This window comes from Mustela putorius, unplaced genomic scaffold, assembly GCF_011764305.1.
Source record: "Mustela putorius furo isolate JIRA1106 unplaced genomic scaffold, ASM1176430v1.1 tig00000874_pilon_pilon_pilon, whole genome shotgun sequence".
Lineage (NCBI taxonomy): Eukaryota > Metazoa > Chordata > Mammalia > Carnivora > Mustelidae > Mustela > Mustela putorius.
Genome location: NW_025421505.1, coordinates 8035862 through 8063131, shown reverse-complemented (window position 1 = coordinate 8063131; position 27270 = coordinate 8035862). Strand labels below are relative to the sequence as shown.

The 27270-nt window shown below is 41.2% G+C and overlaps 1 protein-coding gene across 3 annotated transcripts in view; it reads left to right on the top strand.

The window, feature by feature from the left end:
• ATRN (attractin) overlaps positions 1 to 27270 on the top strand; it is a 147740-nt gene that overhangs the window by 94443 nt on the left and 26027 nt on the right. For 2 of the 3 annotated variants that reach the window (XM_013046046.2, XM_004772875.3), the window contains exons 20-25: positions 438 to 531; positions 2426 to 2478; positions 4732 to 4826; positions 7168 to 7246; positions 7906 to 8063; positions 25001 to 25062. In XM_013046046.2, the coding sequence (XP_012901500.2) occupies positions 438 to 531; positions 2426 to 2478; positions 4732 to 4826; positions 7168 to 7246; positions 7906 to 8063; positions 25001 to 25062 (541 nt within the window). Of the gene's footprint in view, positions 1 to 437; positions 532 to 2425; positions 2479 to 4731; positions 4827 to 7167; positions 7247 to 7905; positions 8064 to 25000; positions 25063 to 25540; positions 26568 to 27270 lie in introns of those variants that run through there. The other variant, XM_004772876.3, reaches the window with a different exon arrangement.

The following is a 27270-nucleotide window of genomic DNA, read 5'->3' as shown; positions in this document are numbered from 1 at the left end:
CTGAGTGCAGCCAGACCAAGCCTCCCCCTGAGGGGCAGTTATTGCTCAGAGCATCTCCTTGGGGGCAGGGACTGAGTCAGTGCCCCCGTACCCAGCGCCTGGCACCCGAGAGATGCTTCATAAATATTTACCAAGTGAATGAGTCATAATAGTGAAAAACAGCCTATTGAGAAGATCAAAATAGATCCAAATGGTTGCTTCAGATAGCAGTAGAAGCCAGCACTCTCTTTCCTCTTGTCCTTGGACTCTGGTTCTTTTCATGTTGCCTTTACATTGTTTGAGATAAATCGTTAGTTGAAAAACTTGAATCTTGGCCTTTAAATGCTTTCATTCTAATGTCTTTCCGATCGGATCCAATTCAGTGTTTCAGGAAAAGTCTGTGATAGTGGTGATCTTTCAAGCCAGTTGTGACTTCCATTCCTTTTCCTTCTCCCCAGCCTGCAAGTGCAACGGGCACGCATCGCTGTGTAACACCAACACGGGCAAGTGCTTCTGCACCACCAAGGGCGTCAAGGGGGATGAGTGCCAGCTGTGAGTACCACACTCTTGCCACAGGCCACACGTGGGTTTAGTGACTGACAGCCAGGGTAGCTGGGTCTGAACACCAGGGAGGCCAAGGAACTATGATGCTGCTGGACCACAAGAGCCACCCCTTCCCTGTGCCCTTTTGTTATGGGCTCTAGGGGGGATCCCCAGGTCGATGAGTTTGGAATTCTACCTTTTCTACTTCAGGCAGATCTAATTCGGTCAGCCTCCATACTGAGGAGGTTCAGCAGCAATTCCTTGATGGCCCCTTAGGTCACATTTTTATGTTTGAGTGGCACTGACTGCATTGCTGACTTGGATCAGTCTTACCTTCAACCACTGTTCAATTTTTGTCACATCAGGAGATTGTACCCTTTCCTGAGAAAGAGCTGGAAGACTTGGTATTCCAGGACAGTGTTTTATTTAGCATTTTGGTTGTCTGACGGTGGAGTTGATCCCCTGGCCTTTAACACATCCCTCCTCTTCTAGCATTTTCCTTGGTGAAGTCTGCTAGACTAGTCTGCTAGGAAGAGTCTGGGGCTCCCACCCATGAGGAGGCCAACAGCATCAGACAGACATGGAGTTTTAGCCCTGGCTCTGCTTCCAAGAAGCAGAGCACTCTTGAGACAAATCACTTAACTGTTCTGAACCTCAGTTTCCCTGTCCATTAATAGCAGTACTAGCAATAATTGTTTTTAGTGCCCTGGTGAGTTGGAACAAGAGATTGTTCCCCAACAAGTATATACCAGTTTGCCTCACTAGGAAACCTCATAAAACACAAGCACCAGCTTTACTTATTCTCTCAAGAAGAAACTTGAGAGAGAGGTCATAGTAGTATCACAACATTAAGCTAAGACAAGCAGACACATCATTGGTAAACTTTTTCTCAAAAAACACTAGTAGTAAGGTCACCAGTGACTTTGATAGTGATGTTCAAGGAAGGAATTGCTCTGTTTGCATTTTAAAGTTGAAACCACTGGGCACGTTTACTGATTTAATGATGCCTTAAAGCCAATACATGAAGAAATGTCTAATCAAAGATTAAGTTTAGCTTTTGGACCTGGGTTCCTTTAAACAGAACCATATAATAGAGCAGAATTAATCACTCCTGCCCTCAATTAGGCATGCAGTAACGAAATGAGGTGGAGGTCCAGTGAAAGACTTTCTTTTCAAGAGATTTTAGATAGAAGCAAGTGCTAAGAATCACCCTGGATCCAAGGACACAATATCGTGTATTATTTATCCAGGAAAAGTGCTTGGCCCAAGCTTTCCCCACCTTCCTAATAGCTCTTAGCTCCTGGGCCTGCCAGTATAAATGGCCTTGTGAAGTGGGAGACTGCGTTTTGCTGATGTTCACAGATAATATTTGTGGGGGAAACTAATGATTCTTTTTAAATAGAACTTGTTTTTTTCTCCAGACTGGTGAACCATGTTCAAGGACTTTTTTTTTTAAAAAGTGAAAGTGATTCTTGATATTTAGCCTTTTCTTATTTTTAAAGAATGGCTCAGTTTTATCCAGGGAGAACAGGAAGGAAGTGAGAAAAGGATATTTGAAAAATGTTTTAACTTCACTTTTAGAGGAGTATTTAGTCCACACAAAAGTTGAAATGTGTTTTTCATGAAAATAAGTAGGATCTAGATTTATTACATTTGGATTTGTCTCCTGTGCTTTGGCAAACGTTTGTCAGTTGGAAGGGTATGAAGTGCTGGGTGGTCGGTACTCAGCATGAACGCAGGCTCCTCAGCCTGCCTGATCTGAGTGACCGTGAAGAATGTGATTATCATGACTCACACTTGTTTGTAATGTAGTTTTATAGGAAAGGAGCTGTGTGGTTTTAAGGTGAATGTAGATTTTGTTTTAACCATCGATAGAAAATAATCCTTATTTTTATTCCTCTAGATGCGAGGTAGAAAATCGATACCAGGGAAACCCTCTCAAAGGAACGTGTTATTGTAAGTGTTTTCACAATTCATATTTGTCTAGAAGCAAAGTAGTTCAATAAAACTTTGTTATTTACTTTAACGAGGTTTGAGAGTGGTAAGTGCTATGAGATGATAGCCCTTCGTGGAAGTGTGTCCTAATTTGATGTGTTTCCATTCTGTTACACTTATGCATATAGGAACACCATTTGAAGCTGGGTTAATTATGGTTGTGGTTTATGTTAATATGCCCATAGCAGATATCAGGGGAGATTACAGAAATACATACCTCTGGCTTTCCTCATTTATGTTCTCTTGAAACCTAATTTCATTTGCCATTACCTGGTTGGGGTCAACATATTGCACATTCAGGATATAGGTCAGAAACCATTTTTTTTTTTTTTTTAGGTTTTATTTATTTAGAGAGAGAGAGCACGAGCAGGGGGAGGGGCAGAGGGAGAGAAAGAATCTCCAGCAGACTCCGTGCTGCGTGTGGAGCTAGACGTGGGACTTGATCCCACCACCTGAGATTACAATCTGAGCTGAAATCAAGAGTTGGTACTCAACCAGCTGAGCCACCAGGTGCCCCCAGAAACAATTCTTTTTTTTTTTTTTCCAAGATTGATTTATTTATTTTAGAGAGAGTGAGAGAGAGATAGCCAGGGGGAGCAGAGGGAGAGGGAGAAGCTGCTGAGCCCAAGGGAGGGCTCAGTGTCATGACCCTGAAATCACGAGTTGAAACCAAGAGTCAGATGCTTAACCAGCTGAGCCCCCCAGCCATCAGGTGCCCCACTATATCAGTTAATTTTTTGTAATCTGGTATGCTGTAACTCATCTGTCTTGAAAAAATAAAGCCAAAAGCAAATACCAGGTTTTAGCAGTGATATGGGAAACTAGAACCTTTATGTACAACCTTCATCTGTCTTTGTGGAAGTATTAAACGGTGTAGGCATTTTGGCAGAACCATTTGGCAGTTTCTTAAATAGTTAAAAATAAACTTACCATCAGCTCTCCATTTCCCTCTTCCTCTAGCCCCTGGCAGTCACCCTTCTATTTTCTGTTTCTATAATGTTGACTACTCTAGGTACCTCATGTAAGTACTGTCATTTAGTACAAGTCTTCTGTGACTGACTTATTTCTTTTGTCATCGTGTCTTCAAGGTTGTTCCAGGTTGTAGTGTATGTCAGAGTTTCCTTCCTTTTGAATATTCCACTTTATGTATACTACTGATGGACCATAGGGTTGCTTCTGTCTTTTAGCTATTGTGGCTAATAGCTATGAGGTTTGGCTGCTATGAACACGGTGTACAAGTATCTCTTTCAGTTCTTTGAGTATGTACTGCAAAGTGGAATTGCTGGATCATTTGATAATTCTCTCTTTAATTTTTTGAGAAACTATGATACTGTTTTCCACATTAGTCAAACCATTTCATGTTCCTACTAGCAGTGCACAAAGTTTCCGGTTTCTCCACTTGCTCACCAACACTTATTATCTTCTGTTTATTTGGTAGTAGCCATCCCACCATGCATGAGGTGGTATCTCATTGTGGTTTTTTAACTGATTTGTATTTTCCTAATGATTAATGATGTTGAGCATCTTTTCGTGTGCTTATTGGCTATTTGTGTATCTTCTTGGGAGAAATATCTATTCAACTCCCCTGTCCCATTTTTAAGTCAGGTTGTCAAGTTTTACAATGAACTTTTTAGAATTAAATTATACCATCTTTAGGCAGCTCTTTCTGCTTACAGGTCCTGTTCCTGTGCTTGAATAAAACCACCTTTTTTGTACCGAAAAAATAATTATACCATCTTTGTCCAATAGGCTCTCTTTAAAGCTATTTTCTTTGGCTACATCACTTTAGTCTTTGAATGCTTTGTTGCTTTTGAGAACAAGATAATCAAGGCTCATATTCCTTGCTACAGACCTGGGATAACCATTTTTCCATGGAGTCTTGGTTTCTTCTTTACCATTAATTTGTAACTTTGTATCCTTAAGCAAAACCCAATGTGTTATAGAGCACAATAAGCAGTTAATATTTGTAGGTGAGTTAGATTGGAGCTGAAAATCTTAACCGGCGTCTTGATGTAAGAAGAGTTTGATAGGTTAGTCCAAATAAAAAGATTCTGCCCACTTGACTGCCTTTGAAAAGCTTTCCACTTCCCAGGTGTAAGTGAGCTAAAAGTGTGTTTCCTGGCATTGAATATTTTGAAGGAAATCAATCTGTATGTCTAGAGACCTATTCTGATTTGTTTTCATTTTTAAATACACATTTCTTTCTTTCCGTAGATACTCTTCTCATTGACTATCAGTTCACCTTTAGCCTGTCCCAGGAAGATGACCGCTACTACACAGCCATCAATTTTGTGGCTACCCCTGATGAAGTAAGATTTTAAGTTTTCTTGCTTTGTTTTGAATTCATGTGCATCTTTTTCTTGATATTTGTGGGCAGAAACATTAGCAGTAATCTCCAGAGTGGAGTACACAGAACTGTTTCGAGGTGCAGGAAAGAAATGTCAGAAGCTACCCTTTATCTCCTATCCACCTCCAAGGCAAGAATGATGGTGTTCGGGTTTACCAGGATCTGACACCCAGGCTGACTGACTCTACACATAAACTTGGTTTGCCCATGAGCGCATCACAGCCCTCACAGAAAAGGAGAGAAGACGGCAGGGGGATGTCCCTGATTAGAGGGGCACATGGCAGGGCCCAGATTTACTCTCTCAGAATGGACCAGAGGCTTACCAAGTACTTTCAAAGAAGCTGCAGATTGAAGTTATTGTCACTGATGCCTGGGAGCCCACAGAGGACATTCTTCTCTGCCTATAGGAGGTTGTTGGCCTTACTGGGAGGTAAAAACAGTGAAGTATTATAGCCAGGTCCAACAAGAAGTTAACCAGAAACAATTGGAATTAGTAGGACAACTGTTTGAAATGTGGGTTTATATCTACTTTCATTAATGATGACCGCCAGCCTGACGTAAGGTACTGCCTGGTGGTAGAAGGGACCCAACATAGCATGACAAATAAAAGTGAAGTGTCCAGAACATGAAGACACACCTATACGATATCTTTGACAAAATATAAAGTCTATTCAATGGCCACTCCAGTACATAATGAAATTTTACTAAACTTGATGATAAATTATTTAGTAACCTCCTTGAAGGTTTATTTCTCATCAACATAACACAAAGCCACTTAACATTACAAAATTCCTGTCATCATAAACATGATGAAAAATACATGGAAAATAATATGACAGTAAGCCAGGTTGTGTTCCTTTGTTAACAAATGTTATTGTTAACAAACATTGCTAAATCTAAAAAATAAATGAATTAGTAGTATAACAAAATCCAGAGTATGGGATGTTTACAATCAAATGGAAGTAAGATTTGTTTTTTTTATTCCATTTTAATGATAAAATTAAGAAGAAATGTACTAGAGAGTGAATTAAAAATAATAGATGACCTTAAATGAAAATACTATGTGGACACACTGTATATCATATCATTTGAATGGCTATGTTGACTGGAATTAATAAAAAAGAGTTTGGAATAAAATTATAGCAAAAATTCCACACGTGAAATTTATTTAATATCTTATTCATAAGCAATTGGTTGAAGTACTCAGTCTTGCAGGATGTAATTGATGTTGTTAATATTTTTTGAATAAACATAATAGACTCTTGGTAATACTTCTTAATGAGGTGAGTGACCATGAAAATCTTTTGACCTCTCTGGAGTTCCTTGTTTATCTTATGACAGAATATTTAATGGAGTTATCTAAAGTGTATGTTCTGTCTTTTATAAAAGGACTAGGATTTCAAGTTTGTTGATCCTTTCTTTGGAAAGACATAATGGTTAATAGTATTCTTCCACAAAATATTAAAAATAAACACTTGAGCTGTCCCTTTAAGAGGAAGGTGAGGTTATATCAATAAGCAAGAAGGTAACTAACTGCTTTGGGAGAGAAACTCCTGGTTTGGAGATCACATTTTGAAAATGGCTATTTGGAAATCTGTCCATTGTTAAGGTTTTGTGCTGTAATTAGCATCAAAACAACACCCTTAAAAATCTTATTGTTCTGACTTGTTTTCCGGCCTTTGAAGAAAAAGAATTCCAGCAGGATTGGATCCATTTGTAAAATATAAAAATACAACATCTGATTCATTTGCAAAAATAATTCTTTGAAGACAAGAAAGATTTATTAGTCAAGTTTCAGTGAAAACTGAAAATTCATATTACAATTTACCTAGTGTAGCCAGTAGTGCACGTCTACCTGTTGGCTCAATGCATTTCTCAGAGATATCTTTCTCAGTCATTAAAACCAAGAATCAAAATAAATTAGACGAGATCTTCCAATTGTGGTATCTTTAATTTTCCCAGAGGATCCTTGGGAAGCTGATTCCCCTAACATAGGTCATAGAATTTAAGTCGTTGTTCTCTGGTCAGAGGCTTTCTAAAGCCTACTTTCTTATGGAGTTAGGCATTTGATAAAGCATTAAATCACATGCATGTTTATGAGAGAGAAATGAAACTTACTTGGGATATATTGCTTATATTGGGTAGAAATGTTACTGACCGTTATAAGCATGAGTTCCTTTTAAGACACTGTAAAATATCTGTTTTGTAGTTAAAATCAAGAGTAGCAAATTTTAATTACTTCTTTATTTTAACATCTGGAAACTGTTGTAATTACTTTTCTAACTATTTGCACTGCTTATCAGCAAAACAGGGATTTGGACATGTTCATCAATGCCTCCAAAAACTTTAACCTCAACATCACCTGGGCCGCCAGCTTCTCAGGTAAAGACATACCTAGAGAAGACCTTCCAAGTGGAGTAGATTGGTAGTAGATTGAGAAATTCCTGTGGTTGTTGAGAAATGGGGCTCTGGAGTCAGACAGATGGGTTTGAAACCCACCTTTGCCTCTTGTGACCTGGGAGACTCAAACAGGTGTCTGAAACCCTCTCTGGACCTTAGGGTTATTTGTCACGAAGAGCAGACAGCAGTACTTATCTCCTAGAATTGTGTCAATGACATCAGTTATACATGCCCTTGCCTCCTGTGGGGACAGGCTGAGTGAGCCACCCAGGTGCCCCAGGTATCTGTATGTTCACAGCTAGGTGTCTGGTTGTTTAAGTGGAGAGAAGCCGCAGTGACTCCTGGAGGAGCTATTCTGGTTAAGGGCACAGCCTTGCGTATCAGCCTTCCTGCTGCAAATCTCAGCTCTGCTTCTTGCTTGGCTATGTGACCTGAACTAAGTTACTTAATTTCTCTGAACGTCAGTTTCCTGATCTGTAAATGAGAATAAGGAAAATTGTTAGAATTAGATGAGATTGTGCTCTTAGAGGCTATTCCTGGAACGTAGTAAGTGTTGAGTAAGTGCTGACTGTTGTTATTAATGAGGGCAGATTCTGTCCAAAAAAATAGACTCTTGTATTTCTTTCTTTTCTTCCTGACAGCTGGAACCCAGGCTGGAGAAGAGATGCCTGTTGTTTCAAAAACCAACATTAAGGAGTACAAAGATAGCTTCTCTAATGAGAAGTTTGATTTTCGCAACCACCCAAATATCACTTTCTTCGTTTATGTCAGTAATTTCACCTGGCCCATCAAAATTCAGGTAAGAAGTGGTCTCAACCTGCAGACAGTGAAAACTTTTCAGTGGAGACTAAATCCACTAATTTAAAACTTGAGGTAAATGGGGTGTACGATACTGTTTTGCCTTTGTAGTGTCTGTGGCAAAGGAGTGCTGAGCACATCACCACCATAAGGAAGGCAGTGGTGGGGATGGCTTAAATCACTTAAGAAAGAGAACGATAAGCCCTTCTGAAAGGCAGTTGGCATGTTCCAAGTTTGGTAATTACAGCTGTATTCATTTCTTCACTGAGCACTTCCCATGTAAAAAGCCTGCAGAGCTTCAGTTCTGGAATGAATCAAGTAGGGCTAAATGAAACACACCGAAAACCAGTGAGAGCCAGAGTGTGGAAGTGTCCAATGGAAGGATGCCACAACTGCTGTCAGAGTTTAAAGAAGATAGATTGGGGTGGAGTGGGCGGCAGCATCGGGTTGCGTGGGGAAGAGCACGGCCCGTGTGAGTCCTGGCCTCACCTTCACAGGTCACGTAGCTCTCCACATAACAGGGGTTTTGTATGTGTGACCTGAAGGCGTGTTACCTGCTGCTGCCACTGATGCTATCAACCTTGAGCCTTTTCTCAGTTCTCAGGGTTTCAGTGGACTCTCTTACCCAAGACCCATGGCCCATTTCTACTCTTTGTCATCTGCCGCTGTGTCCTCCAGGCCTTGCCTCCGTACTTTTCGCTTTTATACCCCCTCTCTTTGGGGGTGAAAATGGAATCCAGGGTGGGGTGAATTTCAGGGACAGGGCCAGTGTTAGCCACAGAAGCATGGTCATGGGCCTGGTCTGTGGCTGTCTGCCGACTCTCAGAAACAAGGCGTCACTGATCAGTTAGGATGGGTTTGAAACCAAGTCCTGGTGATTTTGTGTTCATGCCTTGGGACTGTGACTAAAGAAGAATCTTTCTGTTCCTGCAATGTGGGGATAGGCTTTGTATTGTGTTTTTTTCTCACCAACTGCTTCCCTTTCTCTGTCTAGCTGGTCACCCATGTGTTCATCCTCTAGTCTGCTTTCCCTTTGATCTTACACACTCTCTGCTTCCCTCCTCAGCCAGCGTTCTCTGGTGTTGGCTCCCTGTTTGTGCTTCCTCTTACCCACTCATTCCTCAGCCTGCAGCCTTGCCTCCTTTCCTCACCACATCCTGAAAACGGTCCTGTCTTAGCAGAAGCCAGTCACCCAACCAATTCTCCAGTCCCCTCTCCTTCTCAGTGAGTCATTGGAGTCACTGTCTTTCTTGTCTTCCTGGTCCTTCTTTCCTTGACTCTCTGGCCAGGCTCTTGAGGGAATCCCCTCCCTTAATCATTGAGATTAGCTGGGAATCCGACGTTGGTTCTCGTTTGTCTTCATCCCACAGTTTCCCTGGGTAATTCCATCCCACTTACAGGATTTCTGGTGCTCTTTCTGTACTGGTGATTCTCAGTTCTGTCTCCAGCCCAGCTTTGCTTGCGCTCCATACCAGTATTCTCAGTTGCTGCCTAGACATCTCCAACTGGACAATCACGAGCTCCTGCCATCGGCACGTAGTCATTCTTGTGACCTTAGCCCCAAACCCCATGCTTCCTTTCTCAGTGAATGATACCACTGTTCCAGTTTTCTTTTGCTGTCCTTGTTCTGTTTTTTTATCAAGGTTAAACTAACCTTTAATAATTAGTAATTATAAATTGAGGAGTTTTCTTCTCATTTCTGGAAGAGATTATATAAGATTAGAATCTCCCTTGTAGGAATGCCTAGGTGGCTTAGTGCGTTAAAGCCTCTGCCTTCAGCTCAGGTCATGATCCCAGGGTTCTGGGATCGAGCCCCACATCGGGCTCTCTGCTCAGCAGGGAGCCTGCTTCCTCCTCTCTCTCTCTCTCTGCCTGCCTCTCTGCCTACTTGTGATCTCTGTCTGTCAAATAAGCAAATAAATAAGTCTTTAAAAAAAAAAATCTCCCTTGTAAAATCATTAGTATTTTTTTGTTTGTAGAATTTTTTTTTTAACTGTTGATTCAACTTCTTTAAAAGTTGTAGGATATTTTGGATTTTCTGTTTCAGTCATTTAAAATAATTTTTTTTAGGCATTAATTTATTTCATTTTTTCAGATGTATCAACACAAAGGTATTCACACTATCCTCTAATCTTTGCAGCATCTGTGCTTGAGAGTACTGAATTGTACACTTAAAAATGCTTAAAACAGTAAATTTTATCTTAAATATTTTTAACCCAATTATAAAAAAACTTTATTTTTTTAAGATTTTATTTATCCATTTGTCAGAAAGAGCATGTATGCAAGCAGGGGGAGAACAGGCAGAGGGAGAAGCAGGCTCCCCACTGAGCAAGGAGCCCAAGGTGGGACTCAGTCCCAGGACCCTGGGATCATGACCTCAGCTGAAGACAGGCACTGTCTGAGCCATCCAGGTGACCCCAATTATAAAAAATTTTAAATATGACAGCAAGATTTTTCTTTGTAGCTATAAACAGCTTATTCTAAAATTTATACAAAAAGGCAGAGATTCTAGAATAGCTGTAACAGGTGTGAAAAAAGTAGAATATTGTGGGAAGAATCACAGTCCACAACAGTAAGTTGAGGCTTACTGTTTAGCTATAGCAATCAAGACTTTGTGGTTATTGGTGGAGGGATAGACAAAGATCAAGGAATAGAATACAGAACCCTGAAACAGAACCACATAAATGTGTCCAACTAACTTTTGATGAAGGAACAAAGACAATTAATTCAATGGAAGAAAGATAGCCTTTCAAATAACTAGTGCTGGAACAAGTGGACAACCATCAACAAGTAAATGAACTTCAACCTAATCCTCACATCTTACACTAAATCAACTCAGTAAGGATCACAGCCCTTTTCTTTTAAAGTGAAATATTTATTTAGCTTCTTGTCAAGCCAAAATATTTTGTGTATATACCAGTTTAATTAGCATGCCCTCTGTAACAGGCAAAATTGTACATCAAATTAATTTCATGTTACCTGATTATATAAAAATATAAAGTAAAAATTATTTATCAGTTCCATTTAACATTACTAGTAAACACTTCAGCAGGAGATATGATGTACAAAATTTTAGTAAAATACGACGCAGGAAGAGCTTAATCTAATTCTCGCTTGTCATAATTTGTTATGAATATAGAAAGAACTTTTTAAAATGTTGTGTTTACTAAGATTCTGGCAGTAGCTTTTTGTAACAAGGCATAGCATACTAGGACTGCCACTCAACTTGTTTATGGTAGGTCGCAGCTTCAATATGCTGTTTTAAAAAAAAAAACCACCTGTTTTTTTAAAAGGTTTTATCTATTTATTTCAGAGAGAGAGAGAACACACAAGCAGGGGGAGGGGCAGAGGGAGAAAAGCAGACTCCCCACCGAGCAGAGAGCCCAATGTGGGACTCAATCCCAAGACCCTGGGATCATGACCTGAGTTGAAGGCAAATGCTTAATGACTGAGGCATCTAGGTGTCCCTACCTGATCATTTCTGATTACACCTTAATGATGCATCTAGATTCAACTTCTGTTGGCTTATCATGAGATACTTCTAGTCAGAAATATGAACTTTATCCCCAAGTATCTTAATCACTAGCACAACTGCAGTGTATTATCTCCCAGAGTCATTAAACACTGGAAGGGATAAAAACAGATGTTCCAGAGGCAACAGTTACGGGCCTTTCACACAGCGGCATCTGCGTGGCTAATGGATAGTCCAGGACTAATTCTAAAAATGGGAACTTTTATGCATTTTAGTAATTATGCCCTAATTCTCACGGCTGAAATTTCCTTAGACATTGTACTTTCTTTATAAGGGAATCCTGATTTTTCTTAAATTGTTATGGCCATCAGGACTTAACTTGCAGCTTTCTTTTTCTCCTTATCCTATTTTGCATACTTCTCTTTCTTTTTTGATTTTTCTTACTGTTACTTTTTCTCATTCTTCACTGCTTTTCTTTTTGTCCATTCAGCCTTATAGCCACAGTATAATCTGATTCTGATAAGGACTCTGGTAATAAGGGTTTAATCTTCAGGATACTTTTTTTTTTTTTTTTTTTTTTTACTGAGTCCTTTTATGTGCTTTTCTTTCTCAGTTGCATCCTTTGACTGCTTTTTTTTTTTTTAAACAGCTTTTAAGATTTTACCTATTTTATATCCTGGAGTAACTCTCAGCAACAAGAAGAAATAAACTGTTGATACAACAATTTAGATGAATCCCAAGAAAATTTTACTGAGTTGGGAGGGTGTTGGGGGAATCCTAGAAATTTACATACTGTTTGATTCCATTTCTATAACATTTGAAAGTTAAAATTTTAGACCAAAATTACAGGTATATCTACTGAAGTTTCAACTTTTTCTGACTTATCCTGATTGACCCAAAGGCCCTTCCCCCCGCCCTCCCCTACCCCACAAAGACCCTTTTAAAAGCAGTCATCTGGGGGCCTGGGTGGCTAAGTCAGTTAGGTGTCTTGACTCTTAATCTTGGCTCAGGTGTTGATGTCAGGTCATGGGTTCAGGCCCCGTGTTTAAAAACAAACAAACAAATAAATAATTAAATACACTGACCTGATTAGGTCAGGCCCACCCACACTTAAGGGGAGGGATTAGAGTGTACACACCAACAAGGTAAAGGGAATATTAGGCGCCAACCAGGTTTTTAGGTTGTTTGACCCTATTGAGGTTGAACTCTAGGCTCCAGCCAGACAATTTCAATGTGGCAACATGTAACACTATCCAATTATAGATTAGATATAAAATATTTGATTTGGAGTATAGTAAATATTATTTCTTGGCTTGTTTTAACTTGGGATTATTTTCATACTGACATCCCTTCTTATTTCTGAGTCAGTTAAACTTCAGGCTTTGTTGTGTATAGTTGAAAAATAATTAACATTTTTAAGATTCTTAGTGAAAATTTTAACTTACACTGCTGACATTTTTCCCATTTGGAAAGAGGGCTCCGTGCATATAAACAGGCTCTTGTGCTGGAGATAGTCGTGCTGTTGCCAATGCTGAGTTCTAGTTTTTTTCCTCCCAGTGCCCTGTTGCTCCACCCTCTGAAAGCCACTGAAATGGTTTTAGAGCATTTCCTTCCAGAGGGATCTCTTCCCCACACTTAATTTTTTAAAGTACTAATCTTAAGTTTAAGAGTCAAAGAGATGTTGATTTGCTGCCTGATTTTGGGGGGGCTCTTTACCTGGGCTAGATGACTTACTTGAATAAGAGCCACTTAAGAAAGCTGTATTCAGGAGCACTTTCGAAAATAAACTATGGCAAGCTCACCACTTAGCTTGCCAGGCTCTCCTTGAACAAGCAGGTAAGTTCTGTTGGAACTGCGTCTTTTCGCTCTTTGGTACCACTAACTGTATTTGCGGGCACTAGACCTGTGGCATTGTGTGCTCTCGGTGTCTTCACACGGCACCGGGTCTCTGCCCTCGGGACCATGTGTGGGTGTGTGCATGTCTTCCTGGGCACGTGAAGGGTGTGCTGTGCTCAACAGAGGGATCTTTGCCTTTCCGTACTTTCTAATCTCCTCAGAGCCTGAGCTTTCCTACATGTAGTTCACTCTTAAACACATCCATGCACCTTAGAGACGATCCAGATTCAGTAAAAATGCAGAGACTTGTTGAAGGAAGAGAACAGGGTGCAGTGTAGGCCATTCAGTTAAATTTTAGTATGGCTTTCAGTACAGGCAAAAGCCTTTTTGTCTCTGACTCTCATTTTTTAAAGCAAAATAACTGAGGAAATCCAGTTCTCTACTCAGAATTCACATAAACCTTGGTGCTTTAAAAATGGTAATGTTAAACTCAAGTTCCTTCCCTCTGAACCAATCCCAGGATTCTTTTCCATAATTAGGAACAGATCAAAACCTATAACTGCTCACTGAGGGAATTTGAAACCAACTAGAAAAATCTTTATAGATGCAGTTTAAAATTTTAAAAAAACAAAACAAAACAAAACCCACCCAGATTGAGAAGGCCTTGTGTGCAGGAGGGTGATGGGTCTGTTGGGGCCGGTTGTGCCTGTTTTCTTGTGAGTTGCTCCTGTGGGTGAGCGCCCCTCCCTCAGCCTCTGATTTCTGAAGGCGATCCTAGGTGTCCTCGCCAGTAAGCAGGGACTCAGCTGGCATACCCTTGCCCAGGGTTTGGGACGGGAGTTATTCAAGATAGAGAATGGACAGACAGACGTTTTATGTGAGGTAGGAAGGTGGGCGGTGAAGCTGGGGTTCTGGGTTGTTACTGGCTCTGCAACAGAGGTTTTTACTGTAATGTGGAACTAATATTAAAGCCCTCTCCATGCTGGGTGTTTCATCTGCTGGTTTATGTAAGAGGCTAGTGTTCCTAAGCAAAGGCAACACAGAATTTGTATTGAGAACTGAGCCTTCATTTAGACTTTAGAGTTATGTTTATGGGTGCTAACAGGATTGCTTTCCTAAGCAAAGGAAGTATGAAACTTTTATTGACTCAGAGATACTTTTTTTGGTTACTGCATTACTGAGATACAATCCACATACAGTTCACCCATTTAAAGCACACAATTTAGTAGTTTTTAGTATATTCAGAATTGTGTAACCGTGACCACAATCAATTTTAGAGTATTTTCATCATCCCCAAAAGAAATCTCGTACTCACTAGCAGTCACTGCCTGTTCCTTCCTCCCTCTAGACCCTGGCAACCACCAGCCCACTTTCTAGTGCTATAGAATTTGCTTATTCTGGCATTTCATATTAATTGCATTACATAACATATGGTCCTTTGTGACTGGCTTCTTTCACTTAGCATAATGTTTTCAAGATTCATCCATATTTAGTATGTTTGGATTCTTAACTCCTTTCTCTTAGGGACTGAGTGATATTTTATTGTCTGGATATACCACATTTTGTTTATTCATTCATCTGGTGATGGATACTTGGGTTGTTTTCACTCTTCGGCTGTTATGAACAATGTCAGGTACACTTTTAATGTTTGTATGTATTGTGTAATGATGATGATGATGCATGTTTACACCTGGTGTTAGGGATCTGTGCCATCAGAGTTTTAAAGAATCATAAAGCTATGAAATACATTTAGAACTAAACTACTCAAAGTATAAATCTTTCTTTGTTTCAGAGTGGCATTTGAGGTTCTCGTACTACCTTGTGGTTTTCATTAGGATCATTGTTTATTATTCCTTCTTGAAAGCCTCTTCTCTTCCACTTTTCACCCATGACTTTGGCTGTGTTTTCTTAATTCTTCAGTACCACTGCTCCCTTGAATTTTTTCTGGATCCTTTCTCCCTGGACAATCTCGTCCATGCCATCTGTGAATACCACCTGTGGCTGGGAAGGGTAAATCTCCATCTCTAGCAGATCTCTCCCCTGTGATCTCCATAGCCGGGAGGCTTCCTTTAACATCTCCTCTCTCAGCAAACTCTGTGCCCCCGAGCAGCAGCCTTGAATGGACAGGAGGGGCTGTCTGATGCTGGGTGGCAGGCTGTGCCCCCCTGCTTCTGGGAGTCCTGGGCAGAGAGGGGAGTGTCCCATGCTGCCTGAGTCTAAGTGAGGATGGGCAGTAGCAGAGCTGAATCTCAGGAGAGTGAGGTTGGGGAGTAGGGGTGTTCGGGGTGGGAAACCGGCATATGCAATCACCTTCAAGAACTACTGGGAGTTTCACAGAGGTGAAGTGGCAGCGCTGGACACCTAGGCGAAGGCTGTTGGGAAGAGACTGGAGGTTTCGGCCGAGGGCCTGGAACTATAGCCTGAAAACCACTGGGAATTGTTGAAATGTTTTAAGCCAAGAAGTGATGAAGATCGGTGTTTTCAAAAGATCCTTCTGGCAGCAGTTGGGAGAATGGAAGGAAGGAGCTGGACCTGAGTTGGCGAGTCCAGGTAGAATTCTTGTTTAGAAACCCAGGAGAGGGGTCCATCAAGTGACCCTCAGGCACATTCCATTGCAACTTGCTTTCCTCATCTGTGCCTCCACAGCTGTAGACTCATCTGGCGTTTCACCCAACAAAGATTTCCTTAAGGGCAAGGACAGTGTCTTAGATTTCTGTGTCCTCAGTGTCACAGCATAGAGCTGATCAGCAGTAGACACGTCACAAATGAGCACTAGATGGATGAGTAGTTGTACGTATGGGAGCTTTGGGGTTGGTATTGGAACTTTGTTCTGTTTTTTTTGCAACTTTTGCATCTTTTCTAAAGGTGCTGACAGCTTTTTCTGATCTTGACAGAATGACTGCCTACTAGGGGCAGAAATTTGTCATCCCACTCGGCATAGTCTGATATTAGAAGATTGAATTGTTCTAGCATGGTGTCAGAAGAGTTGAGAGGTAGAAGAAAAGAAAGGGATCAGGACACAAGCATCCTAATTTTATAAAGAGGTAGTTAAGAGGTACTGCATAGATTGAAATATTTTAGAATGAAACGATAGGAAACCTGGGATTTGCTTCAAAATAATATGGTTGTGGGGGAAGTGGGGAAGCATATGGATGAAACAAGACTGGCCTTGAGCTGGTAATTATTACATGTGGGTGATGAGCACATTGGGTTCATGATACTGTTCTCTCTACTTTTTAAAAAGTTTTAAATTTTCTATAATAAAAAAATTTTTTAAAAGATAATACAAGTAATAGAAAACAATATTAAAGCCCCACTTTATTATTTAACCTCCTGAAGGTAGCCTCAGCTAGGCCTGTGGCCTAGACTGGCTGGGACCATGGTAGGCCAGCTGCGATGTATCTGGAACTGGCCTTCTGTTTCACTTTGCAGAAAGGACACAGCATTTTACTAGGCTTTTACCAGTCATTGACTGCTGTTGGACAGTCTCTAGGACAGTCAAGAGTCAGGGACAAAACCCTGTCTAACACACCTCTCCCTGTGAAATGGCAAAGGGAGCAAGCAGGGGTGCATCAGAGGCCTGAGGGCTCCTCCCCATGGGCTGTGTGCCTTGCAGGGGGCCTCACCACATTGTCTCCTGCTCCTGCGGCTGCCTGTGGCTAACAGGCACATCCCTTCCCTGCATCCAGCGGTGTTCTAGCCATTGCCCGTCTCTGCTGGCATCCTTCCCAACACCATCACCCTCAGAATAATGCCACAGAAACCAAGAGAGGCACTAAAAACAATGATGTAACTTGACTGGAAGGGCAGGTGGGGATGGTGGCCTCAGTCACCTTCCGTTAGAGCAGGAAGTCAGTAAGTGATGCCTAACATGGTTAAGTCAAGAAATAGCAAATAAAATAAAACTTATTAGTGATTAAAAAAAAAAAAAGGTAACCGTAAAAGAACAAAAAAGAAACCTAAAAAAAGGCGGAGGCCAAAGAGAGAAACCTTAAGGAGAGGATTAAGGAACGATTGCTTTGCGTGATTAGCTATGGTCTTTGTAGATAGTCCAACCAAGTGTATGCAGTTCTTTTTTTTTTTTTTAAAGATTTTATTTATTTATTTGACAGACAGAGATCACAAGTAGGCACAGAGGCTGGCAGAGAGGAGGAAGCAGGCTCCCCGCAGAGCAGAGAGCCCGATGTGGGGCTCGATCCCAGGACCTGAGATCATGACCCGAGCCGAAGGCAGCGGCTTAACCCACTGAGCCACCCAGGCGCCCCAAGTGTATGCAGTTCTTAATGATTTTTAAATTATTAATGATCATGGTAAGATGGAATAGGAATTCTAGAGTGGTGAAAGGAATGGCTGCAAGGACACGTGGGGAAGCAAGCACAGAGCAGTATTGAGGTGGGAGGTTGGGCGTGCACAGACGGTGAGTGTTAGCTTGATGTCAGGAACGAGTGGAATTAACTAGCCTTGAGGCTCTGACCATACAGTTTGTGTGCCAGCACAAACCAGCATTAGATGGGTAATGTGTGCAACTGGGTGATGGGCATTGGGATCCAGTCCAGGGCCTGTGGTCTCAACAGAGAGCTCCACATAGAACTTCGGTTTGTTTTTGTTTTGTTTTAAAGAATATTATTTTGGTTTGGTTTTTGTTTGTGTTCGTGTTCTTTTATTCTTTATTCTTTATTCTTTTTTTTTTTAAATTCCAATATAGTTAACATGCAGTCTTAATATTAGTTCCAGGTGTACAATTCCAGACATCACCCTGTGCTCATCACAAGTACACTCCCTAATCCCTGTCACCTGCCATCAGTACTCTGTAGTTAAGAGTCTCGTTTCTGCGGGGCACCTGGGTGACTCAGTTGGTTAAGTGTCTGCCTTTGGCTCAGGTCATGATCCCAGAGTGCTGGGATCAAGCCCCATATTTGGCTCCCTGCTCAGCAGGGAGCCTGCTTCTCTCTCTCTCTCTAGCTCCCCTGGGTTTGTGTTCCCTCTCTCTATCTCTCTCTGTCGAAAATAAATAAAATCTTCAATAAATAAATAAATAAATAAATAAAAATAAAGCCTCACCTTGTTAGGTCAGTCCCCCTCCCTCAAGAATCTGTTTTTTGGTTTGTTTTCTTTTTTTCTTTCTTTTGTTTCTTAATTTCCACATATGAGAGAAATCATATGGTATTTGTCTTTCTCTGACTGACTTATTTCACTTAGCGTTATACCTCCTAGATCTGTCCATGTGGTTGCAAATGGCAAGATTTCTTACAAGAAAGTTTTTGGGGGTCACAGCAAAACTCAAGGAGGCAGCGGCAGTAGACCCAGGTTAAAGTGGTCACAGAGTCTTCCATCTTTGACACAGCTGAGGCCTGAGTGGAAAGCTCTTTGTAGACAGGCCTGAGTTCTTATGGGAGGAATCATTTCTCTCCTGGCTTCCAGCCTTGCAGCCCAGAGCTATGGGCAAGGTTGGTGTGGTGAAGCCAGAAGCCCAGAGGCAGCCAAGGCTTCGGGTCCTGAAGTGAGATCTTCTGTGTCTGCAGAGCCTCATCTCTCAGGGAGAGTCAAAGAGCGGAGGGGCCCTGGTCTGGACAGGCTCCCAGACCAGGCGGAGTTGAGCCCTGATGAAGCTGTTGGCCTCAGGAGCAGCCCCCAAGGAGTCTGTCAGGTACACACAGACCTTGGGTTTTCTCAGAGCCTAACAGGTTCTGCCACAAGCTGGCCATCTTTACTTCTCAGGGGAGCCAGCCATCCCTTCCTGTCCTCTGCCTGTGTTGCGTGTTCATAATAGTGAAGATCATTCTTGGTGGAAAAGATAAAGGCAAACTAGAGGTCCTTCCCTCTCTCATTTCAAACCTTCTGTATTAAAAGTGGTCTTTCCCTATCAGTTCAGCATCATTTATCCATTGCTCACTGGTTTCTAAATACCTATTTTGTGGATTGCACAAATGTTAGAAATGTTAGAAATACAATATTAGAAATACAGATGTTAGAAAAAGAAATTGTGATAGTTGAATATAAGAAATGTCTTTTTTTTTTTTTTTTTTTAAAGAGCACTCTTCCTACCATAGTTGATAAGAAATTCATTCTCCGAGAACCCCATCCCCTTCTCAGGAACCGTAGAAACCTCAGAGCTTACCTGAGCCCAGAGATCTAGGGAAGGTGTCTGGCTTTCTCATTCATTTGACTGCTGCTCCAGGTACCCTGGTTTATGGCCATGAGGTTTGTTTGAAGGCAGCTGTCCCCATTCCCATGTGTGATGGGCTTGGTCATTTGGACACAGAATAACCAGTGAGGCCGGAGAGCCTCCCTAGGCCTACCATGCAGTCCTCCCATATTCCTTGGCACTTTCAAAACTCTAGAACATCTTCTCCATTCCCTCCCTTTCCCAAGGTTTGGGCCATGCCTCTCTGTTTGTTTCAAAGCACTACCCTCTCTTTCTCCACCCTGGTCTCCCCCCATCCCCATGACACCACCCTGCAAGATCCAGGTTAATTTCTTTGGGAACCAAACCTTCCAAGTAAAAATGGCACTGGCATCAGAATCACCTGGGGAGTTTAAAGCTTTAGGAGCAGGAATAGACCCCAGGATTTGCCCTTTCTTGTAAGCTCTCCAGAGTTTGAGAACCATGGCCTAGTTCTTGGAATATGATGGTGTTACTTGCTCTCTGGAGGTAGGTGTATCAGCCTCTGTGGGAGGTGGGGAATTGCCTTTCCATTCTTTCTCCCACAACAATTAGAAAGTCAGAAATTGATACCTTTGCAGACAGAAGAGCATTGAAGTCTTTTTTTTTTTTTTTTCCAGGACATCTCTGCATACATAGCCATAATATAAGGTGGAATATGACTGTCCCATGCCCTGAGAGGGAAGTGGGTCAGGAACTGGGAGTATAGAGAAGAGAGAGCCAATTCCCAGCAACTGATCCCAGCAACTGAATGAGGAAGGGAGTGTTTGGGCTGGGCAGCAAGAGGCAGGGGGGCCCCCCACTGCAGATGGGTGGACAGGGTGCTCTGGTGATGCAAGGACCAAGTGCAATAGTAGAGCAACCTAAAAACACTTGTTTGGCTGAAGCACAGAATTAGTGCTTGGGAAATGCAGACCCACCATATCCTATCCTCAGTCCTGGGGCTGGCTGGGCTTCTGAGTTGAGTTTCTCACATTTATTTAGCACACCCAGAGGGTCTCTGGGCAAGCACGCTTTATTTACTTATTTATGGCTCAAGGTATGTTTAATGTAACAATGATTATAGTAGAAGAAGAAAAAAAGTCCAGAGTAAATTAAATATGCAAAGTTAGATTGAGTTGTTTGTGGCACAGGTATATCTTGACATAAAAATATATTCATTTTTTTTCTGAATAAAAAAAGAAAAGAAGATATGAATCTGTATGATCACATTTCTGAAAAAAATCTGAGAAGGATTTCAGTGAAATAGTAAAATGTTAATAAGTATTTCTCAGAAGCTTCCTAAGGTTCATTTTTGTTTTCCTTCCTCTTTTTCATCCCTGCTTTTAGATTATTCTGTAATGATACATGTATTGTAGTCTTTCATAATAGAAGTAAATAGAATATAATGGGTCTGGTGGGCTCAATACTGTAAATGAGACATGATCATGGTCACATGTATCCTACAGAGTCTATTTCTTAGTGCAGTGAAATTGCGCACATACTTTGTAGGGGTAGCAATAGGACACTGAAAAAAAAATGGGGACTAGTCAAGATAAATATAAGAGCAACTGAATTCAACCCATATCTATTTAAATTCAGCTTTTTTAACATCGCAGTTATTCAATGGCATAAAGTCAAGTAGCCTGTTAAAGCCTTACTAGAAAAAAAAAAAAAAAAAAAAAAAACAATATATCTTTCCCCTCCCTTTTCCTATTTCCAGGCAAGCACACTTTAATCAAACTTATTGCTGAAAGTAAGGCAGCAGCAGGTTTTAGAAATGTAAGGGGACTTAAATTCTAGGCTTGCTGGAGTGTGGGGAGTGATACCTGCTGTCTGGAAAGGGAGAAGAATGACACTGTGAGTTTTATTTATAAATTGTAATGACATGTTCTAATTGGCAGTAAGTATATCTTACTATAAGAAGTCCCCATTATCTTCAGTGTCAGAAAAGTCACAGACACTTCAGTGTCTGTTTCAATGTTTGTTTTATAATAAATCATAAAAGAAAGGGCTGATTAAAATTTATTGTCTTGAAAAATGAAAATTCAAAAGCACAAAAAAAATTTTTTTTTTTTTTAATTTTACAGTTAACAAAATTTAAGTTAATGGTTGCAACCATGAGCCGATTCTTAGAAGAAAGAAAACTCAGGGGCACCTGGGTGGCTCAGTGGGTTAAAGCCTCTACCTTCCGCTCAGGTCGTGATCCCGGGGTCCTGGGATCAAGTTCCGAGTCAGGCTCTCTGCTTGGTGGGGAGCCTGCTTCCCTTCCTCTCTCTCTCTCTCTGCCCGCCTCTCTGCCTACTTGTGATCTCTGCCTGTCAAAGAAATAAATAAAAAATTTAAAAAATTTAAAAAAAAAAAGAAAGAAAACTCAGTCAGGTCTCACTAAGTTTGGGGGGAGGGGGAAGGTAGGGTCATCATTTTTCCCATTACCCTATTCCTTTATTCAATACATGTTTAATAAACACCTCTTCCATGCCAGTCACTACTTTAGGCACTGGAGACACAGTAGTCAGCAGCAAGGTCCCAGTCCTCATGGCTCTTATTTTCTAATGAAAGAGAAGGACCAGAAATAAATGGACATGGAAGGGCTATGAAGCAAGGTAAGTAGAGGTATGGCTCCAGTTGTGCAGACAGTGCTCGGAGCCTGGCCCGAGCCTGAATGGATGGAGTCCTTCACTTCCTATGTGATTGCGCAATGTGCTTTAGTAGTCAAGGGCCTCATCGGGTTTTCCCAAGGCCCTCCCTTAATCCCCTTTGGAATATCTTGATGGACAGACGTCTTTACCTTCAACCCTGCCAGGTCTCCATTTGCCTGTGGTTTTGTGGGATCAGTTCTCCAACAGCACTTTCAGTAAAATCTCATCGTTCACAAGATTGCTTTTGCGGCTGGTTTGCATGTGTGACGGGCTGAGGAGGGTCAGCCCAATTCATGCTTGTTGTCCCAGTGTACTTTTTTTTTTAAAAGATTTTATTTATTTGACAGACAGAGATCACAAGTAGGCAGAGAGGCAGGCAGAGAGAGAGGAGGAAGCAGGCTCCCTGCTGAGCAGAGAGCCTGCGGGGCTGTCCATCCCAGGACCCTGAGATCATGACCTGAGCCCGAAGGCAGAGGCTTAACCCACTGAGCCACCCGGGCTCCCCCTACAGTGTACTTTTTAATAGCGTTTCTCTTCTCTCTCAGAAACTCTCAGTTTGGGTATGCCTGAGTGACTCAGTCTGTTAAGCGTCGACTTGGACTCGGGTCATGATCCCAGGGTCCTAGGATAGCCCCCAATTCCCACATCAGACTCCCTGCTCAGTAGGGAGCCTGCTTCTCCCTTTCCCTCTGCCTGCCACTCCCCTTGCTTGTGCATGCGCTCTTTCTCTCTCTCTCTCTCTCTGTGTCAAATGAATAAATCAAATCTTAAAAAAAAAGAAAAAAGTTCTGTTTGGACAGTAAAGCTCACCAGCCTGTCAATCAAGGATTAACCACTGACATGGTGGGTGGGGTGTTGAACAAGACTAGATGTTTCTAAGTAGTCTTTTCATAAACATTTTTCTGTTAGGCCTTTTGCTTCCCTACAAAACCTTGTAACTGTGGAGACTTGGATGAATAACATTTAACAAAAGAGATCCCCTTTTGGAGTAATGTGAATCTTGGGTAGCAGCCACCCTGGCAGCCAGTTTATATTGGTTCATTGTGGTTTTGAATTAGACGTGAACATGGTGGTGGCCCTGCATCAGCAAGAAGTCAGGCTTGTGGTGGTGATCCCAGCCCTGCAGAGTGTTACGTGGCACAGGGTGCACAGACCCTGGGAGTCCTCAGAGGGCGCTGTTAGCTTCCATACATCCCGGCACCCGACACAGAAAAAGCATCTCAGATCTGTTGAAGTCTAAACACTGAGGACACACTGACAATTTAAAAGATTAAAATCTATAAACAGATGTGGATGGACTAGAACTTGTTTCCTTCTCGCTCTTTATGTGTTGTAACCTGGAATCTTCATGCCTCAAGATTGAATAACCTTGTTTAAATAATTGTCCTTCTCCAGTACTAAAAAGCTCTATGCAAGGATGGTGGCTGTCTTCTCAAGGGGTCTTCTTATTTGTGGCTAGTTACTGTAGAAAATTAAGGAAAAGGAAAGAATGTGGGTTTCTCCTTATGTATGGCATAAAGTCTGTGTATCTTTGTATTTCTGACTATAAATGGTTGCTAGAGAGACTGCAAATGCTGTACCCCATAATGTCTTATGACTTGAATAGGTAGCACTGGGACTTTATGGAATGTCAAAAAGAAAATAAGGCCATCAGAAAAGGCAAACGCTGGAAACCTCTTGCTGCCTCTTTTGAGTCTGGCCATAAAAAGAACACGAAGCATTGAATTGTCCCAGTGCTGGGGCCTGGGTCTAGCACTTTCTTGCATTATGTTAGGATAGGAGCTGCTGTCTGATAAAGATAGGGAGTTGGGTGAGATTGGGAAAAGAAGCTGCTAATCATTTACTTCTCACTTTTTGTCGTACTTACTGTCTGTACTGGAGCAATTATCACCTTATTCAATAATTGCTTTATTTATGGTACTGTTGTCCCTCCAAGGAGGGCTATGTTCCCTTTAAAAAAGCAGGGAATATGCCATAACATCTGGGTAGTACTATGAGTATTACAGATTATAATAAAAAGGACACAGATATCCTACGTAGCAATAAATCCTGACATGTTCATTTTTTTTAATGTTCTAATATCTCTGAAATCGTGATGCATCTTACAGTCAGTGGTTTTTAAAGTATTTTGCCATAGTGTAATGGGCAGCATTTTTTCTTGGTAATGTACAAAATAATGCCTGTTCCACTCAGTGGTGTCTTAGATGAGCTCCTTAAGGGACTTTTTATATTCTTGGTATAAAAACTATTAACCATATGATAAAATTACCTAGGTTCCAACTGGTGTTATATTGACTGTCAGATGATATTCAATGTATTAAATTTTGAGATACGGTTTTTTAAAAAAAGACAGTCTCTGAAGTGAGTATTCACTGAGCACGTAAGTATCAAAGGGATGAAGGTCACAGATGAGGCTCCCCAACTCCAGGTAGGTCCCAGAACTCCAACTTGAAGCAGACAGGGAGAGCATTTTGTCCAGGGCAAGGCCGAGTTGGCCTTGCCTTGGCCTACCAAGGAGGTAGCAAGCCAACTGGCTTGCATGGCATTGGGGTTTTCACGGAGGGAATCTGAGACGTCTTCAGGGTCACACTAAAAGAACTTAGATCTGATATCAAGAACAGAGGGGTAGGCGCTCTAGGAATTTGCATGGAAGCCTCACTATATTACACTGGGGTTGGTGGTTAAGCCAGAAAAGAAACTAAAGGGATGAGCCACTTTCCCTTAAGAAAAACAATTTCATTAATTTCTCCTTGAACATTTCATGTGTGTCTCTTGAACTAAAAGGCCAAGTTTGCCAGCGCTCCTGTGTAGCCTCCCTCCTCACACTACCTGTTTCTCCCTCACAGATCGCCTTCTCCCAGCACAGCAATTTTATGGACCTGGTACAGTTCTTCGTGACTTTCTTCAGGTAATTTCCCTTCTACAAACCTTATCTTATCTTTTGATTCAGATACTTAATCCCATTAATTATCAACTCCTAGAAGATAATCGAGTAATCCTGTGTTGGCACAAGAGATCAGACTAACTTCCTAGATCTTTCTGAAAAGTTATGAGTCAGTCGCAATCGTGTAAATCCATCCTAACCTGATAAATGAAAACATTTGCTTTGTACGTTCTGATCTTGGGGGGCCGTTTTTCACGTACTCGCTACTAAAATGTAGCTATTTTGGTTCTTCATATGGGGAGAATTCGGGGTTGAAACAATAATTAATAATGATTACTGATATGTGCTACAGATACACTTCCTTCTAATCAGGGATGATCCCGGTGATTATCCAGAGTTTGAAAGATTAAAGTGGCTTGTTAGGCTCTTGGGATTCTTTTATTTTTATACTTTTTAGCTATTTTTCACGTCTCTGTGCTTGCACTGTTTCTTGATTTTTCAGTTTCTCTTCGGATGTCCCACTTGTAGATGAGGATATTCATCTCATGTAACCTCACCCGCAACTCCCCACGCACCACCAGTGCAAACAGAAATCCCTTCCTTCCCCCTCATGTCACGTAGTTACATCACGGTGCTTGCCTAACGCAGTGCTCCCTGTTTATGTTGTTATAACTGTAAAACCCCCGTTCACAGCAGGGGAACTGTGATTGTACTTCCCCATTGTTTGGTTGGAGCAATCACTCTCACTCTAATTTTGTTTTTTTAATTGTTTGGTTTTCTAAGAGGCTACCTCTGATTTTTCCCTGTACTCCGACAGAATTGAGTAAAATCTATCTGTGGTCAAACACAAGCAGGCACTTTCTGTTTTAGTTTCTCTTGGAGATAGATGTCTGTGTCTAGAACCCTCCAGCCCACCACTCCCAGGTGCACTAGTTTTTGAGGCCTGCGGCAGGATTGTTATCTTGGGAATTTCTCTTGCCTTCCTCTAATATTGAAATATAAGATACTAAATAGAAGATCTTGTGTCTTCATCTCCCTGTTTATTTTCTCTTTTTAAGGACTCCAGGACTTTTTTGAGAAAAGGGGTGGGGAGGTAAATTTTCCGCAACCTCTGTCTGAAAATGTTTTGATTTTTACCTTCCCATTTGATCAAAAAGTTGCATACAGAATTCTAGGCTGGAAATCGTTTTCCATTAGAATTGAGATGGCATTATGCTGTTCCTTCTAGCTTCTAGTATTAATATTGAGAAGGACCAATATATAAAGACAGTTATTGCCTTTATAATTCCTACTCCTTGTATGAGATCTGTTTCTCTCTTTAAAAAATTATATTAAAGCTTACAATAAAATTACAGAGACACGTATAAAATGTGTCTGGCTCAATGAGTTAATCACACATTGAATGTGCACTTTAGAAGCTCCCCTGTGTTTCATCAGTCACAACACCCTTCTATCCCCAAAGTAACTATTTAACTTCTAAAACCATATATTGGATTTGCCCATTTAAAAAATTTACAGGGGCGCCGGGTGGCTCAGTGTGTTGAGCCTCTGCCTTCGGCTCAGGTCATGATCCCAGGGGCCTGGGATCGAGTCCCGCATTGGGCTCTCTGCTCAGCAGGGAGCCTGCTTCTCCTCATCTCTCTCTCTGTCTGTCTCTCTGCCTATTTGTGATCTCTCTCTCTGTCAAGAGAGAGAGATTATTTATTTAAATAAATAATTTAATTTATTTAAATTAAATCTTTAAAAAAAATTTACATAATATCACTGCAGAACTTTTAAACCAGTTTGAATGAGCAAGAAGAATTAAAAACTTATTGGATACAGTTGAAGTTGTACTTAGAGGGTATGGCTCTAAATCTGTGGTTCTTAACTGTAGCAGCACAGTAGAAAGCTTTTGATGCCCACGCCACATCCCGGACTAGTCACATCAGAATCTCTGCAGATGGGACTCAAGCATTTGAAACCTCTGCAGGTGACTGTGATATGCAGCTAAGGTCAAGAATCACTGCTTTATAAAAGCAAAATTGGAAAAGAAAAAAAAAAACCACATTTCTCAATAAGTCAGAAAAAAGAACTACCAAATAAGTCTAAAGAAAATAGAGGGAAGCCACAGACATAGAGTGAAATTAATCATATAGGGGGAGAAGTACAGTAGAGAGAATTAAAAGAACCACAAAGTTGGATCTTTGAAAAGAATAAGAGTAATATTGATAAACCCTGGCAAGACTGACC